Below are 19,857 nucleotides of genomic sequence, written 5' to 3' on the forward strand. Positions count from 1 at the left end.
AGCTGGTGCCAGTGGCTCAGGAGGCTGAGATCTGAGGATCACAGTTCAAAGCCAGCCCGGGCAGGAAACTCCGTGAGACTCTTATCTCCAATAAACCACTTAAACCGTGAGAAACTGGAAGTGGTGCTGTGGTTCAAGCGGTAGAGCACTCTCCTTGAGCTGAAGAGTGCAGGTAAAACGCCCAGGCCCAGAGTTCAAGCCCCATGACCAACAACAACAACAACAAAAAGCTGGGAGAAGAGGAGATATAGCTGAGTTTAAGCCCCATAACTGACAAAAGAAAGAAAAAAAGAAAAGAATATAGAATTGCGTAGTGGCTGATATTTGATCTCCAATGAGGAGCAAGGAGGAGGGAGCAGCAGGTGCAAAGGCCCTGGGGTTGAAGGGAGGCCTCCTCCAAAGGACAGCAAGTCCCCTTGAGTATGGCCATGGTACAGTGCAGTGAAGTTAAATCCTGTTAGTGAGCAAGAAGATATAAAATGTGGTCTCTAACTGCTGAGGCCCAAGCCTGGCCCACAGCCCACACTTGAAAGGTGGGAGTCTTCCCCGGGCTCAACTCTAGGAAGTGCCTTGGCCTTCAGTGTCGTGGGATCTTCCGCGGGAACGTCTCCCAGCCTGGCACAGGAAGGCTGTGCGGGGGAGATCAAGCGGCCCCAGCGTCATCCTCTTACCCCCCCCCACCCCACCAGGTCAGGCCTGGCCACTCACACCCACCTGGCCAGGAAGGCAGCTGCAGACACTCGGCCCCCTTCCCTGCTTCCCACACCCAGCCCCGGATGACCACTCTGCACAATAGCCGTGTTCGGGAAAGGAACAGGGGTGTGCAAAACTCCTTGCTCAAAATAGTTGTGTCCTGATCATATTATATTCCCTGAAATGACGACGTTGGAGGTTTGTGCCAGTGGATGGGGGGGAGGGTGACAAAGTCTGGGTCAGGGAGAGAAGGCACCGTCCATTCCATTCCAGGGGAGAAATGGGAACCCCACAAGCCCTGGCCACAAGGCTAGGATGAGCTCATTGGGGGGCCTGGGGCTCCCTATCCCTGGCCTTGGATCCAGGCTGCCTTGGGCTTTACGACTTGGTCTGGGTAGAGCGTGTTGCTGGGGGCGGGGCGAGAAGGGAGGGTCATTTGTAGATAAATAATGGGTGATGGGTGGATGATGTGTGGGTGGATGGATGGATGATGGGTGGGTAGATGGATGGATAGATGATGGATGGATGATGGGTAGATGGATGGATGGATGGATGGATGATGGGTGGATGGATGGATGGATGGATGATGGGTGGATGGATGGATGGATGGATGATGGGTAGATGGATGGATGGATAGATGGATGATGGATAGAAGATGAGTGGAGGATAGATAGATAGATAGATAATGGATGGATGGATGGTAGGCAATGGATGGATGGATGATGGGTGGGTGAGGATAGATGGATAGACAAATAGAATCATAGCTTAGAGGCTGGGTTTTGGCTTAGTGATAGAGTGCTTGCCTAGCATGCATGAAGCCCTGGGTTCCATTCTCAGTACCACAGAAACAGCCAGAAGTGGTGCTGTGGCTCAAATGGTAGCGTGCTAGCCTTGAACAAAAGAAGTCAGGGACAGTGTCCAGGCTCTGAGTTCAAGCCCCAGGACTGGCCAAAAATAAAAATAAAAAAGAACCATAGCTTAGGCACACCTACTTCAGAGGTGGAGAAAAGGAGGACTGAGGTCCAAGGTCAGCCCAGGCAAAAAGTTACTAAGAACCCATCACAAGAAGCACGCCAGTTGGGGTGGTATACATATGTAATCCCAGCTATTTAGAAGGCATAGGTCGTTGGATTGGGGCCCAATGCCAGCCCCAGGCACAAAGCACAAAATTCTACACAATAAAATCACTAAAGTAAAAAAGGTCTGGGAGCCTGGCTCAAAAGGAGAGCAGCTAGCTGCCTAGCAAGCATGAAGCCCTGAGTTCAAACTAGAATATCACCAAAAAGGTAGAAAAAAAAAAGAATGTGGCTCACACCTGTGATCCTAGCTACTCAGGAGACTGAGATCTGAGGATCAGTTCAAAGCCAGCCCGGGTAGAAAAGTCTGTGAGACTCTTATCTCCAATAAACCACTAGAAAACCAGAAGTGGCGCTGTGGCTCAAACGGTAGAGCACTCACCTTGAGCTGAAGAGCTGAGGGATAGCACCCAAGCCCAGAGTTCAAGCCCCACAACTGACCCCCCAAAAAAAAGAATCCTAGATTAAACTGGTGGATGGATGGATGGTTGGGTTGATAGGTGGATGGATGGATTGATGAATAATTGGATGCATGGATGGTGAATGAATGGAAGGACAGGTGGATGAATGTATGAATGGGTTGATGTATGGTATGTGAATGGATGGATGGGTGTATGAATGTATGGATGGATAGGTAGAGGAACAGATGGGTAGATGTATAGTGGTGAATGAGTAGATGATGGATGGATGGATAGCTGGATGGATGGGTAAAGGTACAGTAGATGAATGGATGGAGGGATGGGTAGATGGGTAGATGGATGGATGGTAGATGAATGGATGGATTGATGCTGCATGAATGGATGGATGAATGGATGGGTGATGTATGGTAGATGAATGGATGAATGGATGGGAAGATGGATAGATGGATTGATGGTGGATGAGTAGATGGGTGAATGGATGGTAGAATGATGGATGGGCAGATGGATGGTGAATGAATAGATGGTGGATGGATAGGTAGATGGATGGATACAAAGGTTCAGGGAGGCAGATGGACAGACATACAGGTGTTATGATCGTTGTAGATATACAGAGACATAGCTGTGCACACATCTACATCTGTATATCCACACATCTGTCTAGGAGTGTGTCTCTATTTGCACACAGGCCCATAGGCATGCTGTATCTCTCTAGCTGCATGTAGACACATGGTGCCCGTGGATATCTGCCTGTGCATACACGTCTCCCTGCACCTCCATGTACCTGTGCTGGTTCCCATGGAGAGCTGTCCACATGGTACCATTGCTCCTTGGCTTGTGGCTCCACCCTAGAGCAGCCAATACCACCTTCCCACCTCACCCTGCTGCCTCCTCCCGCCTCCTTCTCTAACTCTGACCATGACACCCCCACCCCCACCCTCGACCTGGCCATCTCCGGAACCTTGAATCCTTCATGGTAGGCTTTCCCAAACTGACACCTGTGCACATTAGCCACCCCCACTTGCCCCTCCCTCCATTCTGTCCCCAACAATATTTGTCCCAAAGTAAGGACAGAATGGGAGGAAACTTGATGCTTATTTTTTAGGTGTTTGCTCTGTGTGTGTGTGTGTGTGTGTGTGTGTGTGTGTGTGTGTGTGTGTCTGTCTGTCTGTCTGTCTGTCTGTCTTGGGGCTTGAACTCAGGACCTGAGCACCGTCCCTGAGCTGGTTTTTGTTTGTTTGTTTGTTTTTTGCTCAAGGCTGGTGCTCTACCACTTGAACCACTGCTCCACTTTTGGTTTTTGGGGGCTGGTTCATTAGAGATTCAGCGCCTCATGGACTTTCCTGCCGGGGCTGGCTTTGAACCTCGATCCTCAGATCTCATCCCCCTGAGTAGCTAGGATTCCAGGCATGAGCCACCCTTGCCAGCTCAGAGAGTCAGTGACTCCCCGTGTGGGGTGTGGTGTCTCCCTCAGCTAGTCCATGTCCTCAGAAGTCACCCTAAAGTTCTCACTTTCTGAGTCTGTAGCGATCCTCAGATTGCACCCCCACCCCCACCCATCACGACCTGCCTGGGACACCCACCCCCTGGGGCTCTGAACCACCACATCCGTCCTCCCGGAAGCCACCACAAGAGGGCAGCAGTGCTCTTCACCTCAGGGCTTGGGTCTCCTCTAAAAAAGAGGACAGGACATAGTTACTAAGTTAATAGTTACTAACAGCTGACAGAATGGGAGAAGAGGCCAGAGGCTGGTGCCTCACGCCTGTCAAGCTAGCTACAAAGGAGGCCAAGATCTGAGGATTGAAGTTTGAAGCCAGTCAGGACAGGAAAGTCTGGGAGACTTTTTTTTTTTTTTTGGCCGGTCGTGGGGCTTGAACTCTGGGCCTGGGCGCTGTCCCTCAGCTCTTCAGCTCAAGGCAAGCGCTCTACCACTTGAGCCACAGCGCCACTTCCACTTTTTTTTTTTAAGTCAGTTGTGGGGCTTGAACCTGAGCACTGTCCCTAAGCCTTTTTTTGTGCTTAAGGCCAGTGCTCTACCACTTGAACCACTACATCACTTCCAACTTTTTCTGAATAGTTCCTTGGAGAAAGGAGTCTCACAGGGACTTTTCTGCCCAGGCTGACTTCAAACTGGGATCCTCAGAGCCTCCCAAGTAGCTAGGATGACCAGTATGAGACATATGAGACTCTATCTCCAATGAACCAGCAAAAAGCTGGAAGTGGAGGTATGGCTCAAGTGGTAGAGCCCCAGCCTTGAGCGCAAAAGCTCAGGGACGAATGTCCAGGTCCTGAGCTCAAACGCCAGCACCAGCACAGAAAGATAAGAATTTTAGAAAGAAGGGAGAAGAAGCAGCCGACTGTGTCCCCCCTGGGTCTCAGGAACCAAGCTGCAGGCAGCTGGCCGGCTTCTGGGCCCCCACAGCTCTGGCGTTGTGACCCTGTGCCTGGGCTGGACACCCTGCCCTTCCTCTGGGGTTCCTGGATACCCTGGCACAGAGCCCCCCAGAGAAAGAGGAAGAGCGTCAGCCCAGGCCAGCCACCTTGTGCAGCTGCCCGATGGTCAGCCTTGCTCCCAGTCGCACTCCCTTCCAGGAGTTAGAAGGAGCTAGAACATTCCAGACACAGAAAGCAGCAAGGGCTGAGGGGAGGAGGGGGCCTCCACCCAGGGACTGGCAGAAACTGAGCCCGCCCCCAGAGGTCCAAGTGGGTGACCCCCAAAATGGCCACCCAGGGGAGTCAGGGACCAGCCAAACTGCCTTCCACCAAACCCACACCAAGCGCAGATCCTCCAGCCTCCTGGAAACCACTCATTTCCTCCCTCTGGGGCCCAAGACACCGCTGTGACCCCGCAGAATAACAGGGCACCATCTCCCCAGCCACCCTGTACCTCTCCATCCGTTCTCTCACACTCAGCCCCCACCCCAGGAACTTGCCGGTAAGAAGCCAGTGTTGTCACTAACACCTGTCCCCCCCTCCAAAAACCAACTCCCAGGGCTTCCCATTGCTCATGGGGTTCAGGTTTGAAAACCCCAAGCCAAACCGAATCCCAGTGGCACACACCTGGGGAGCCCTGGCTACTCCCCAGGCTGAGATCTGAGGATCAAGGTTCAAGGACAGCCCCAGCAAGGAAAAAAACAATCCATGAGATTCTTATCTCCAAGGAGCCAAAAGCTGGACTGGAGCTGTGGCTCAAATCGTAGAGTACTAGCCTTGAGAAAGAAAAAAAAAGATATATATATATATAATCAGGGGCAGTGCCCAGGCCTTGAGATCAAGAAAATGTTTTCTGAAGTAGGTTTATGTACATGCTTTTTATTTTATTTTCTATTTTTGTCAGTTGTGGGGTTTGAAGTCAGGGCCTGGGTGCTGTGACTCAGCTCTTCAGCTCAAGGCTAGCGCTCTATCATTTGAGCCACTTCTAGCTTTTTTCTGCTTAAGTGGTGCTGAGGAATCGAACCCAGGGCCTCATGCACGCAAGGCAAGCACTCTACCATTGAGCCACCTTCCCAACCCCTCATCTTCCCATCTCTGAGTGCTGGGATTACAGGCATGTGCCACCACATTTGGCTTTCCCATTTCAGGAGTATGTTTCAAATTCTGAGTTGTAACACAAGCTGTGTGCATTTCTTCCTTTTTTACATTTTAAAAAAAAATTTTGTAATTAATTGGAGATAAGATTCTCACAGCCAGGGGCTGGCTTTGAACCATGATCCTCAGACCTCAGTCTCCTAAATAGCTAGGATTACAGGTATCGAATTCCTTCTAAGATCAGAATTTGTCCATTATTCCATGTTACCTTTGGCAGATCTGGGGATTTCTGGTTCTGGCTTTTCCTCTTAGGCCTCTGAGGGAGAAACCATGGGAACACACTGCCCTCTAGTGATCACATCCTTGATCATGGGCAGTGCCATCTCTTAAAAAAAATAAAAAAGGTTGGATGAGCCAGGGCATGGTAGCTCACGCCTGTAATCCCAGCTACTCAGGAGGTTCACACTTCAAGCCAGCCCTGCGCCTCCCTGTCCCCCGCACTCCCTTCCCACAGTCCGAACCCAGTGACATCCATCGGCCATCCTGGGGGAGAATTTAACACCAGGAGATTGCAGCAGACACTGACACACCAGAGAAGTGTTTGTGAGCCAGGCTGCAGCACAGTGCAGGCCTCCTGGGTGTGGGTCCCCCCTATCTCTCCGGAAACACGTGATGTGTTTGTGTGTCCCTATGTCTCCATCTACGCACCCCATGTGCTAGGGGGAGGCCCCCGCACCCCGTTCCTCCTCGGCAGTTAGATACACAGGAAACTATGGGGTGGGGGCGAAAGAGCTGGGCGTGTCCCCCCTGAACGCCCCACCCAATGTCCCCAGAACACCTGTAAGGTCAGAGCTGAGGGCTGCGGCAGGGGACAGAGCACCCCACGTTTTCAGACCCCCCCATCTGCCTGGATTCCCAGAAAAAAACCTTGGTCTCCCTGCAGCTGGGGACTGAGGAGGCAGGCGGTTGAGGAAGAGGAAGTTGGGGTACAGTTGGGTAACCTTGAGCGCTCCCGGCTTGGGCTGGCTTGAAACTTTGGCCTTGGTCACGGGGGTCCGGCAGAAGCTGGGGGCCAAGCTGGGGGCCCATCTCACACACAACCAGGCTATCTGGTGAGTAACCCTGTGTGGAGGGGGACAGAGGGAACCTTGGGGGAATAGGGGGGGCTGCAGAAGGCAGGTGTCGTCCACTGTCCACTCCGACTGTTTGCCAGGAGGGTGGTGGACTGCCTGTGTCCCCCATCTCCATATTTGTTCTGGAGAGATCTGTAGTGATAAGACAATGCTGGGGCCTACGGCTCACGCCTGTAATCCCAGCTACTCAAGAGGCTGAGATCTGAGGACTTCAGTTCAAAGCCAGCCTGAGGCAGGAAAGTCTGTGAGACTCGTTATCTTCAATGAACCAGCAAAAACATAGCCAGAAGTGGAGCTGTGGTTCAAGTGGTAGAGCACCCAGCCTTGAGTGGAAAAAGCTCAGGGACAGCAGCACCCAGGCTCTGAGTTCAAGTCCCAGGTTAGATCCACCCCCCAAAAATAAAGTGGGATCTAGGGTACGCTAGAGCAAAACACCTCATGTCCTTCACGTTCAATTTGATCTGTGGTGCTGCTGCAGTTTGATCCAGAGTCTAGCGCTTGCCAGGCAGGTGCTCTGCCCCTTGAGCCACGCCTCCAGCCCCTTTTGCTTTATAGTTTGTTGAGCTTCCGACTGGGTCTCCTGTTTCCTCCCTGCCTCCTGTCCCTGAACTGGGATTGCAGGAGTCCCTCACACCACACTGGCCTGGCCTTTATAAACTACAGATTCTGCCAGTCTGCCCCCCTCCCGCCAGACCTCCCTACAACTGACTCTAAACAACGGTGTTTGGGATTCAGCCCTCCACTGAAAGCTGATTGGGCAGGTCATCTGAGTTGGGGAGGAGGCGGGCTTGTGGCCCCCCCCAGAGGCTTTCTGGGTGGGGGGCCTTCTCCGTGGGGAGCCAGGGCCGGGTGCAGGGTGGGGGTAGGCGGGCTTGTGGTCTGCGCTGGGCACGCCCAGGCACCAGCTTCCTTTCAGGGCTCAGGGCTGCTGCTCCCCGCCCACCAAGGGACATGCTTCAGGAGCTCTGGAGTGCAAGACGTTACCCCAGAAACAGGAGGGGCTGTGTTTAGTACTGCTGGCAGGGGCCAGGAAAGATGGAGGAGGGGAGCTGGCCTGGGGGCAGAAGGGGATGGCCCCAGTTTCAAATGCTGTGGGCTGTGGGCTGATTCTGAGTGGCACCCACTGAAATGCAATTGCATATTCCCCACATGAGGCACACTTTTCCTGGGAGCAGGTGGTGTGTGTGTGTGTGTGTGTGTGTGTGTGTGTGTGTGTATGCTGGTCCTGGGGCTTGAACTCTGAGATTTTGGTGCTCAAGCCTGGCGCTCTACTACTTGATCCACACCTCTACTTCCAGCTTTTGTTTTTGCCGGTCGTGAGACTTGAACTCTGGGTGCTGTCCCTGAGCTCTGCTGCTCAAGACTAGCACTCTACCTCTTTCAGCCACAGCATCACTTCTGGTTTTCTGGTGATCAACTGGGGATAAGAGTTTCATGGACTTTCCTGCCCAGGCTGGCTTTGAACTGCGTTCTTCAGATCTCAGCCTCCTAAGTAGTTTGGATTATAGGCATGAGCTACTTAGGGCCTGACAGGAATGAGAATTTTTCGAAGAGTTTTTTGTTTGTTTGATGGCTGTAGGGATAGACACTAAGGCCCTGAACACGCTAGGAAATGCTGAACCCCTGAGACACCCCAACAGTAAGCAAAATTTTTTCATTGCAAATCTCTATGTGTGTCATGTCTGAATGATCACCACATTCCCCCCCTCTCACCCCCGCCCCCCGCAACTCGGGATGCAGTGCTAAGCAGGCTCCCTGGGGTTCCATCCTGTTGTTAATGATGGGGTGACTGTGTTGGACAGATTGTGGGTTCACTTCCAAGCTACCTTGCTGCTGTGTGGCTCTGAGCATATGGATTAACCTCTCTGGGCTTCTGTTTGGTCAACCCCAAAAAGAATTGTTGTGTGTGTGTGTGTGTGTGTGTGTGTGTGTGTGTGTGTGTGTGTTAGCATTGGGGCTGGTTTGGGCCCCGTGGTGTTTTTTTGTTTTTGTCAGTTGAACTCTGGGCCTGGGCACTGTCCCTCAGCTCTTCAGTTCAAGGCAAGCAGACTACCACTTGAGCCACAGCACCACTTCCAGTTTTCTGGTGGTTCATTGGAGATGAGAGTCTCATAGACTTTCCTGCCCAGGCTGGCTTTGAACCTTGATCCTCAAATCTTAGCCTCCTGAGTAGCTAGGATGACAGGCGTGAGCCACCAGCGCCCAGCTCCATGGTGGTTTTCATGAAGCTGGTCTGTGCCTCCTGAGTCGGGGGTTCCATTTCCTGGAGCCTACCAGCCCAGGGGGCACCCCAAAAAACATGCTGCTATGTTGCCTCCCGCCTCTAGGGGGCAGCAGGAGGCAGCACTAGCTCTGACTCCAACATAACCCCACCCTGCACAACACATGTGACACATTGCAACACATGACACGGTACATGGCACACACGGCATCACGTGCACGGCGAATAGCACACTACATGCTGCAACATGTAACCTGCTACACACGACACCACACACAAAACAGCAGACACAGCACAACACAGTGAGTGGCACATGCAACATACAAGACAAAACATACAACACGCCACAAACCACACATGCCACACAACACACAGGATGCACACAGCACACTTCACATACACACACATACACACAGAGCATTAGACACTAAAACCCTCCAGCTGCTCGGCCAGGATAGAGAGCTCAGCCCAGCACTTGCCTTATGTCCAAGTCCCTGAGTTCGAGCCCAGCAAAAACAACTAAACAAACTCTATGTTTGCTCCTGGGCTGGGCGTAGCTCCATGGCAGAGCATTTTCCTAACATATACAAGGCCTGGGGTTCCATCACCAATAATTCCCCCTTCCCCCAAAAAAATACATGGAACACTTTTTTCTTTACACTAAACCAGGCATGGTAGTACACTGCTGTAATCCCAGCATTTGGCATGCTGAGGCCAGGAAGATCATGAGGTCAAAGCCATCCCCGACCAGGTGTTAGTGGCTCACGCCTGTCATCCTAGCTACTCAGGAGACTGAGATCTGAGGATCTCAGTTCAAAGCCAGCCCGGGTAGGAAAGTCCATGAGACTCTTATCTCCAGTGAACCACCAGAAAACCAGAAGTGGCACTGTGGCTCAAGCGGTAGAGTGCTCACCTTGAGCAAAAGAGGTCAGGGACAGAGCCCAGGCCCAGAGTTCAAGCCCCACAACTGACAACATCAATCAATCAATCTCAGGGACAGTGCTCAGAACCTGAGTTCAAGTTCAAGATTAATAACAACATGATTAACAACAAGTTCAAGATTAACAACAATAATAATAGATCCTCATGGATACTCAAATATACCCTCTCCTGGACAAATTCACACTTAGACACACACTCACAGAACTCACAGAGATGATCGCACACACACATACACAATCACCCCCACGGTGGGCAGTCCCCAAAGGCTGGCGGTTATGGAAGCCTTGTCCTCCCCCATGCAGCCCTGCGAACCCCAGCTGTCCAGCGCCCCCCGTCCCCAGGCTGAGGCCACCACCAACCCAGGCTTGGCGAGGGCTGGTGGTTCTGTGGCTCCCGTGGCTCAGTGGGGCAGCCCCGCCCCTTGCTGCTGGGGGGGAGGGGGGCTGGCAGGAATCCCCAGCCGGGCTCCAGCTTCTCCCCTGGGCCGGGAGGCTGCGTCAGGCTCCCAGGGCGCCCCCATGGCTGAGCGGGGACTCCACCACTCTTGGCCGGCTCTGTCCAAGCTGTGGCCCAAACGCTGGGCCTTCAAGCGAGGTAAGGGGATGGAGGCGGAGGTGGGGGGAGAACTGGGGATCCCCCAAATTCCAGCTGGAACCTCTAGACAGTCTTCCACCACCACCCCCACTCCCCAGGAGCCATTTCTCAGCTAGGACACGGCCTCTGGGCCTGACAGGACCCCGGATTCATTCCCTGATCACCCTGAAATTCCCCCAGAATACCCCCCGAACGTCACGAAAGTCGAGGAACCCTCTTCTCTAAAGGTTCTGCCAGGAAGTGATTTAAAAAAACAAAAACCTTCTTGGCTGGTTCCCAGGGACAGCCTATGATTGGAGGAGGTCCCCTGGTACTTTGGGATCCTGGAAGAGAGAGGGGATGTGCAGCCAGGCACCTGTGGCTCACACCTGTCATCCTAGCTATTCAGGAGGCTGAGATCTGAGGATCGTGGTTCGAAGCCAGCCTGGGAAAGAAAGTCTGGGGCTTCAACTCGGCCTGGGCGCTGTACCTCAGTCTTTTAGCTCAAGGCAAGCGCTCTACCACTTGAGCCACAGCACCACTTCTGGTTTTCTGAGTGGTTTATTGGAGATAAGAGTCTCATGGACTTTTCCTGCCCAGGCTGGCTTTGAACCGTGATCCTCAGATCTCAGCCTCCTCAGTAGCTAGAATGACAGGCGTGAGCCACCGGCTCCCAGCTGGGAGATTCTTATCTCCAGTAAGTCACCAAAAAGCCAGAAGTAGAGCTGTGGCTCAAAGTGGTAGAGTACCAGCCTTCACCAAAAGAGCTCAGGAACAGCACCCAGGCTCTGAGTTCAGTTCAAACCCTGAGACCAGCACACACACACACACACACAGATTATCCTTCTCCTTGTGTACCACAAATGGGAGCCAGGGTTTTAAGAGAACTAGAGTGGCTTAGGAACTGGAATTCATTAGGAATGTAATCATCAAGTTGGGCTGAGCGAATTCCTCCAGGTTACACAGCAAGAGGTTCTCAAGATGTTAAGCCAGTTTAGTTCTGGGGTTGCTTCTATGATAGGTTCTGGCCAGTGAACAGAATTGCTAAAGTGGGGTACCCCAAGTGCCTGGAAAGGGTATTTTAAGTCATCACTTGGCAATCATCAAGGTAGTAGGTTTGGGGTCTTGGCTCTTGAGGAAAGTCTAGAGTCTTCTCCCTACTTCCCCCCACCCAGACAGGCTGTTGGAAGGGCTGCCCATGGTTCTTACACCCCCTTTTTATGGCTGAGGCTGTGGAGGTGAGGCCTGGTGGAGCAGGAGGAGGGGGAAGAGGAAGAGGATTTGAATTTGAATCCAGGGTCAGTGATGTCTCCTTAGAGTCAGAGGAGTGAGAAAGGGCTATCTGAGCTGAACCCCTTGTCTGGCTCAGGCCCCCCACCCTCCACCCCCAATGACACCCTTAATAACCCAAGGCCTGTAATCACTCCTGGGACACAGGGAGAAATGGCTCTTTGTTGTCCTCAGATCAGTTATCAGGTACCTAATAGGAATCCCTAGGGAGGCTGTAGGCTGGGCTGGGGGGGGCAGATTTGGAGTGAGGGTCCTGCTTCAGGAGTCCTCTCCTGTCCCCAGCCCCCACTTCCCCAAGTCCCCATTGAGCCCTCAGCTTCTCATTCATTTCCCAGTCTGTGCATGACTAATGAGTGCATTCTGTGGTTCACCTTGTCTCCCTCCTCCTCCCCCCTCCTTCCCTCCTCCTTCTCCCTTCCCCAAGTTCTGCACCCACTCATCCACCCATCTACCCACCCATCCAACCATCCACCCACCCATCCATTCACCTACCCATCCAACCATCCACCCACCCATCCACTCACCCACCCATTCACTCACCCATCCACCCATTCATCCATCCCCTAACCACCTTCTGTGCATCTTTCCATCTACCCTTCTGTACATCTATCCACCCCCCCATCCATTTATCCGACCATCCACCTTCTGTCCATCCATTCACCCATCCATCCGTCTACCCATCTATTTTTCTGAGCATCATCTGTCAATCCATCCATCTATCCACCCACCCACCCATCACCCACCTATCCATCCATTCATCCTCCTTCGTTGCAATAGGGCCTACTGTGTGTTGTGGGTAGCATGAATGTAAGGAGGGGTGAGAGGACTCCACTATCAAGACAATAAAATGCAGTCTGTGGACAGGCACACAGACCTGTGGAAGGTGGGCGCCGGCAGATTTGTGTGGGGCTGGGTTAAGCGCTCCATGCTCAGGGTTTTAGAGCAAAATAGAGAGAGGCCTCAGGCAGTGGTTCCACAGAAAGAGCTGAGACAGTGCCAGGGTTGGACCCAGAGATTCATCTTCCTATGGCAAGTGACAAAGAGCCTCCTTGCAGGCTCAGATAGCCTGGGTGGGGAGGTGACACGCTCTAGCTACAGTGGCAGGACTAAGAAAAGGACTCATTTCAGCACCCAGGATCAAGCCAAAACCCCTATTGGCCTGGAAGGCAAAGAAGCTCGTCAAAAATAACCAAGAACAGCCAGACGCCCGTGGCTCACGCTTTTCATCTTAGCTACTCAGGAGGCTGAGACCTGAGGATCATGGTTCAAAGCCAACATGGGCATGAGATTCTTATCTCCTGTGAACTACCAGAAAACCAGAAGTGGTTCTATGGCTCAAGTGGTAGAGAGCTTGCCTTGAGTTGGAGAGCTGAGGGACAGTGCCCAGGCCCTGAGTTCAAGCCCCACGACTGACAAAAAATAAAAATAACCAAGAATAAACCAGGATGGACCCCTTCACCCTCACCAAAGTCCTGACAGGTGGTCACATGCCCCATCCACCTCCCAAGGGAAGAAACATGTTTGCTGCAAATATGTGTCTGTGTGTGTATGTGTATGTGTGTGTGTGTGTGTGTATCTGTACTGGCCAGTCCCGAAAGATGCTTGACCTCCACAGCCCTTGCTTTCTCCCTTGTAGTGTGCTCCCCCAAAGGTTCCCAAAACTCTGGGGCCCTTAAGAACTCAGAGGTCAGAGGAGATGTGGATTTGGGAAAAGGAAGAGAGAGGCTAAAGTCTTCCCCCCCCCGTTCCAGACTGTCCTGCAAATGTGGGCATGGGCCTGGAGCACTGTTTTAGCCAAAGCAGGTATAACCAATCAGTCTCACTTGACAAACCAATTGGGATTGGCTAGTGTTGGCCGGTGGACCCAATCAATGTGCTTGGGGGAAATTCTAAGAGGCAAATGTCCCAGTGAGAGCAAAGCTTGGTGATTGATTAGTAATGTCTGCCCTGGGCTGAGGATAAGTGTTTTGTGGGGGGCACATATGTTGGCTGCAAGATCATTGAAAGTTCTTTGCCAACATCACCCTCTTGTGCAGGGCAAGCAGAAGCAGGCACAGAACTCACGTCTTTCCTGTGACAGCTTAGCCCTGACTTCTTGTCTTTCCTCTCTCTACAGGGTCAGAGCCCAAGTCATGTAACCAGCAGCCCTTTGACTCTGGAGCTGCCCCCAAGAGCAGACGGGAACCCTGGAGGCCGGAGAACCCAGATTCCTTCTCCACCATGGAGGATGAGCAGGCAGGTGATGGGCTGCTGAGGCAGGCTGGGGCTAGATGACAACTGTGGCAGAGCAACTATACTGGTTTAGAACCCGTGCTTACCAAGCACCAAGTATATGTATGCATGCTCAGGGAGCCCTCGCCAAAATGTGTTCATGGATGACAAAACTGGATTCTTTCTGGAATAAGGGAATGGAATTAAGAAGGATGGGTAGACTATGGGATGGGGTGGATAGAGGATGGATGATGGGAAGGTGGATGGATGGATCAATGGGTGGAGTGATGGATGGTAGATGGATGGATAGATGAATGAAGAGTTGGGGAATGGATGGATGGGTAAACAGATGAGTGGATGGATGGGTATATGAGGGGATGGATGGGTGAGTAGATGAATGGATGAATATGTGGATAGATAAGTTGATGGTTGAATGAATGAATGATGGATAGATGGACAGTGGATTGATGGTGGATGGATGGATAGATAGATGGGTGGGTGGTGGACATATGGATAAACAGATGGATGAATGGATGGATAGGTGAGTGGATAGATGGATACATGAGTAGATGGTTAGATGAGTAGATGTATAGATGGGTGGGTAGATGGATAAATGGATGGATGGTATATGCGGGGATGGATGGATATGTGGGTGGATGGATGGATGGATGAATGGGTGGATGGATAGATATGGATAGGTGGATAGCTGATGAGTGGTGGGTGGATGGATGGAAGTGTGGGTGGGGGGAGACATATGAATAGATGGTGGATAGATGGGTATGTGGACAGATGAATGGGTAAGTGGATGGCAGATGGATGGATGGATAGATGGATGGGTAGGTGGGTGGATAGATGGACGATGGATGGATGGTTGATGGATAGATGGATAGGTAGATGGATAGTGGATGGATGGATGGGTAGATAAGTGATGGATGGAGTCATGGATGGAAAGGAAGGGGAGAAGAAGGAAGGAAGGAAGGAAAGTTTAGAATATTTTTAAATCGATGATGAATAACTACTCATGCATTCAAAATACAAGTGTATTTTTGACTCAGGAGACAGAAGTAGAAGGATCCTAAGTCCAAAGCCATGTAGGCTAGATAGCAAGATGCTGTCTCAAGACTTCTGGGCTGGAGGGCTGGGGCATAGCTTATAGGGTAAAGCACTTACCTAGCACACATGAGGCCCTGAGTTCAAATCCCAGTACCACTGAGAAAAAAATAAATCCTGGGCTAATGGCTCAACAGTTGGGAGCTTGCCTAACATGTATGTCCACAGCTCTAGGTACATTCCCAGCATCTCTGGGTGCCTTGTGAGAGCTGAGGAGTCCTGGGGTGTTTGTTTCTGAGTTTGCCTTGAGGGATGGGCCCACTCTGGTTTCCAAGTCTGGGAATGGAGCTGAATTTACGTCGTCCTTTGCAGAAATCAGGACAGGGGTTAATCAGAGGCCGGGAACGAGGGGGCATGGGGAGGGGGGCTGGCTCCCATCTTTTCTCCATCAGGAAATGAGTCCAAGAAAGCAAAGCACAAGGCGCCCTCCCTCCTCCCTCTATGTACCTGCTCTGCTGCTGGCTGAGAGCTGGGACAGCCTGTGCCGATGACACCCCAGCCTTGTCCTCCCCCTCCTCCTCCCCCTCCTCCTCCCCGGCCCCCTCCCTCTTCCCCTAGCTCTGCTGGGGCTGAGGCAGACCAGATGCAAGAGGGGAAGGGAGCAGAGCCCAGTGAACGCTGCTGCTGTCTGGCTGTGTTTATATTTACAAGAGGAAGAAAACCAGAGCCACAGAGGAAACCTTGAAGGGCTGAATGGTGAACGCGGTGGGTGTCAGGAAGAGCTGGTTCAGGCCTCAGAGGCTGGAATAGAACCATTTGGGGAAAAGGGGGAGGAGGGCAGGGAAGACCTACAAGCGTTGCTGCCAAAAATCACAGAGTAGCCAGAGCTCTCTGGGTCCAGAAGAAAAGAAGTGTTGGTATTTCAAGGACAGAGGGAAGAAGAGGAGGAGGCCCTTGGAAGGCAGAAGGAAACAAGAAGAGCTGCCCGAAGGGAGAGTTGTGAGGAGAGGGTGGGCTGTGCTAAACAAGGTGAGGAGCCCTCAAGTATTGAACATAGAATTATGCTATAAGAAAGCAACTGTACTGCTAGAAATATTCCTAAAAGAACGGCAAGCAGGGCTGGGCCTGGTGATACACCCTTGTAATCCCAGCAGTCGGGAGACAAAGGACACAGAATCAGAAGTTCAAGGCCAGCTTTTAAGTACACAGAAAGATGCTCTCAAACATACAAATAAAAAAATTGATTGCAGGCAGCAATACAGCAGATATTTATACACTCTTGTTCTTTTTTTTTTCCTGGGTCCTAGGGCTTGAACTCAGGGCCTGGGTGCTGTCCCTAAGCCTCTTTGTGCTCAAGGCTAGTGCTCTATCACTTGAGCAACAGCACCAATTCTGACTTTTTCTGAGTAGTTTACTGGAGCTTAAGAGTCTCCTGGACTTTCCTGCTCAGGTTGGCTTCAAATGGCAATCCTCAGATCTCAGTCTCCTAAATAGCTAGGATTACAGGTGTGAGACACCAGTGCCCCATTCCTCCTCCTCCTCCTCCTCCTCCTCCTCCTCTCCTAGTTTTCCTTCTTCTTGTTCTCTTTGCAATATGGAGATTTCTATCCAGAGTCTCAAGCTTGCTCAGCTGAACCTCTAACACTTGAGCCACACTTCCAGTCCAATTTTTGCTGGTTTGGTGTGTGTGTGTACACATGCACTTGCATGTGTGTGCCAGTTCTAGAGCCTGAACTCAGGGCCTGGGCTATATTCCTGAGCTTATTTTGCTTAAGGTTAGTGCTTTACCACTTGAGCCACAGCTCTACTTCCAGCTTTTTGGTAGCTAATTGCAGATAGGAATCTTACAGACTTTCCTGCCTGGGCTGGCTTGGAGCTCCAAACCTCAGATCTCAGCCTCTTGAGTAGCTAGAATTACAGGCGTGAGCCACCAATGTCTAGCTTTGCTAGTTATTTTGGAGACGGGGGTCTTATGGATTTTAGTGCCTGGACTGGCTTTGAACCACGACCCTCTGATCTCAGCCTCCTGTGTAAGATAGTAGGTGTGAGCTACTGACACCTATCTTATTGCGTATATTCTTTTAATTTTTGGTCACAGCCCCACTATTGGTTTTCTGGTGGTTCATTGGAGATAAGAGTCTCACAGACTTTTCTGCTTTGAACCACGATCCTCAGATCTCAGCCTCCTGAATAGCTAGGATTGCAGGTGTGAGCCACCTATACCCAGTTGCTTATATTCTAAACAACAAGAATCACAACAGCAAAAAGCAGGGGTGTTGGGCTGTGGAGAGGGGAGTGCCTTCTGAGTGAAGATGGAGCTTCAGTGTGGGAGATAGAAGGTTCTGGAAGTGGAGGGTGCAGACTTCTAGATGGTCTTAGGCAGGTGCTTCATATTGCTCAACTGTCCCCTGAGCACCCCTGTAATTCAAGCTACTAGGGAGGTGAAGATTGGAAGGATCATGGTTTGAAGTCTGCCCAAGCAAAAAGTGAATGAGACCCAGTCTCAAGCAGTAGCCAAGTATAATGGAGGGTACCTGTCATCCCAGGAAGCAGAGGTAGAATAGAAGTCTAGGTGGGCCTGAACAAAAACTCAAGACACCATCAGAAAAGTAACAAAAGCAAAGAGAATTGGAGGTGTGGCTCAGCAGGTAGTGGGTGGAGCTCAGTCCCTAGGGGCGTGGCTTAAGGAGTGGAGCCCCTGCCTAGCAAGCTCAAGGCCCTGAATGCAAACCCAAGTATAGAACTATGGCACTGGTGGCTCACGCCTGTCATCCTAGCAACTCAGGAAGTGGAGATCTGAGGATTGGGGCTCAAAGCCAGCCCAGGTGAGAAAGTCCATGTGACTCTTATCTCCAATAAACTACTCAGAAAAAAAACCAGAAGTAACGATGTATCTCAAGTGGTAGAACACTAGCCTTGAGCACAAAGAGGCTCAGGGACAGTGCCCAGGTCCTGAGTTCAAGCCCTAGGACCAGGGGGAAAAAAAAGCTCAGGGATAGCACTCAAAGCCTGAGTTCAAGCCCCAGGACTGGCATACAGGTGCCCCAGGAGGGCACCTGGCCAGCCTCAAAGAATCAGGAAGGCAGCCTGGAAGGCATGTCCAGGATGGGTTTTGAAGGATACACAGGAGTTTTCCAAGCTTTCTCTGAATGGGTTTGATTGGAGAAGTTTTTGGAATAAGGCAGATATTCTTGGCTAGGGGGAAAAATGAAAAATAGAATGCCTGAGGGAAGGAGAAAGAAGCAAAGAACAAAAGAAGAAGGGGTTGTGGTTGGGGGAAAGATATAGAAGAGATCCTCCTGCCTAGAGCCAAAGTGCTGGAATTACAGGTGTGAGCTACCATGCCCAGCTAATGACATCTTTTACCTACCTGCAGGAGGACAGTTTCCCAGGAGGGCTCAGCCAGAGCTCAGAAGATCTCAGCCTGGATTTGGAGGCCCTGCGGGGTAGCGAGTATTTCCAGGACCTGGGCTTAGGGGACCCTTCCCACAGCCAGCCTGGAGGGGCGACAGAGAGCAGGACTCCTGGCAAAGAAACTAAGAGAGATCCAACCTTGTCCAGCTCAGCAGGGGCCCAAGTCCTGCCGAGGAGACGAAGCTGGGAGAGGTCTCGGAGTTGTTCAGGGAGCAGGCGGAGGTCAGTCCAACCCCCCACCACACACACACACACACACACACACACACACACACACACTGCCTACCTTCTCTGGTGCACCCTGCCCTCTACCCCCACCCCAGGACTGGGCAGGGGGCACCAAGGCATGCCATCTGTATTGTCTGCCACTAGGGCCACTACCAAAGCATCGATGCTCTGAGAGGTGGCTTACACATACACATACATGCATGTTCAAACAGCCTGTGGGTATAGAAACCCACAGCCACACGGCAAACACAGGTGGATCACAGACACACCATTGCCTGCACGGACAGCCTACACACCCCTGCTCAAGCCTCACACTTGCATTCATCCTGTCAGACACCTACCTATTCACCTGTAAGCAGTGTTCTGATTTTGGTGGTGTGTGTGTGTGCACGCGCGTGCACGCGCACGTGTGCGCGCACCACTACTGGGGCTTTAATTCAGGGTCTAGGCACTATCTCTTAGATGATGATGGTGATGATGATGATGGTGATGATGGTGATGATTATGATGATGATGATTATTATTATTATTATTTTCTCAAGGCTGATGTTGTACCACTTGATCCACAGCTCCACTTCCAGCTTTTGGTGGCTCATTGGAGATAAGAGTCTCATGGATTTTCCTGCCTGGGCTAGCTTAAAACTGTGATCCTCAGATCTCAGTCTCCTTAGTAGCTAGGATGACACAGAGTGAGCCACAGTGCCTGGCTCACTGCATGTTTTGCACACACACTCCCTGCACATGTATACACCAAGCCACAGACTAACTTGTGATCAAAACATAAGAGTTGAAACCAGGTGTTGTTAGATCACACCTGTCATCCTAGCTAATTGGAAAGCTAAGATCTGAGGATCATGGTTCAAAACCAGGCCAGGCAGGAAAGTCAGTGAGACTCTTATGCCCTATGAACCACCAAAGGGAAACATTAAAAAAAAAGAAGAAGAAGAAGAAGAAGAAGAAGCCAGAAGTGGAGCTGTGGTCCAAGTGGCAGAGTGCTAGCCTTGAGCACAAAAGCTCAGGTACAGCACCCAGGCCCTGAGTTCAAACCCCAGGACCAACACACACACACACACACACACACA

General features: G+C 51.5%; 1 protein-coding gene across 1 annotated transcript in view; it reads left to right on the plus strand.

Moving 5' to 3' along the window:
• Positions 1-6,575: 6,575 nt before the first annotated feature.
• The window catches only part of Arhgef18 (Rho/Rac guanine nucleotide exchange factor (GEF) 18), a 102,746-nt gene continuing 89,464 nt past the window's right edge, over positions 6,576-19,857 (plus strand). The window contains exons 1-3 of the mRNA XM_013033505.1: positions 6,576-6,825; positions 13,989-14,107; positions 18,510-18,769. Coding sequence (XP_012888959.1) covers positions 14,093-14,107; positions 18,510-18,769 — 275 coding nt within the window. The 5' untranslated portion in view covers positions 6,576-6,825; positions 13,989-14,092. The remainder of the gene's footprint in view (positions 6,826-13,988; positions 14,108-18,509; positions 18,770-19,857) is intronic.

The sequence above is a fragment of the Dipodomys ordii genome, unplaced genomic scaffold (assembly GCF_000151885.1).
Source record: "Dipodomys ordii isolate 6190 unplaced genomic scaffold, Dord_2.0 Scaffold171, whole genome shotgun sequence".
Taxonomy (NCBI): domain Eukaryota; kingdom Metazoa; phylum Chordata; class Mammalia; order Rodentia; family Heteromyidae; genus Dipodomys; species Dipodomys ordii.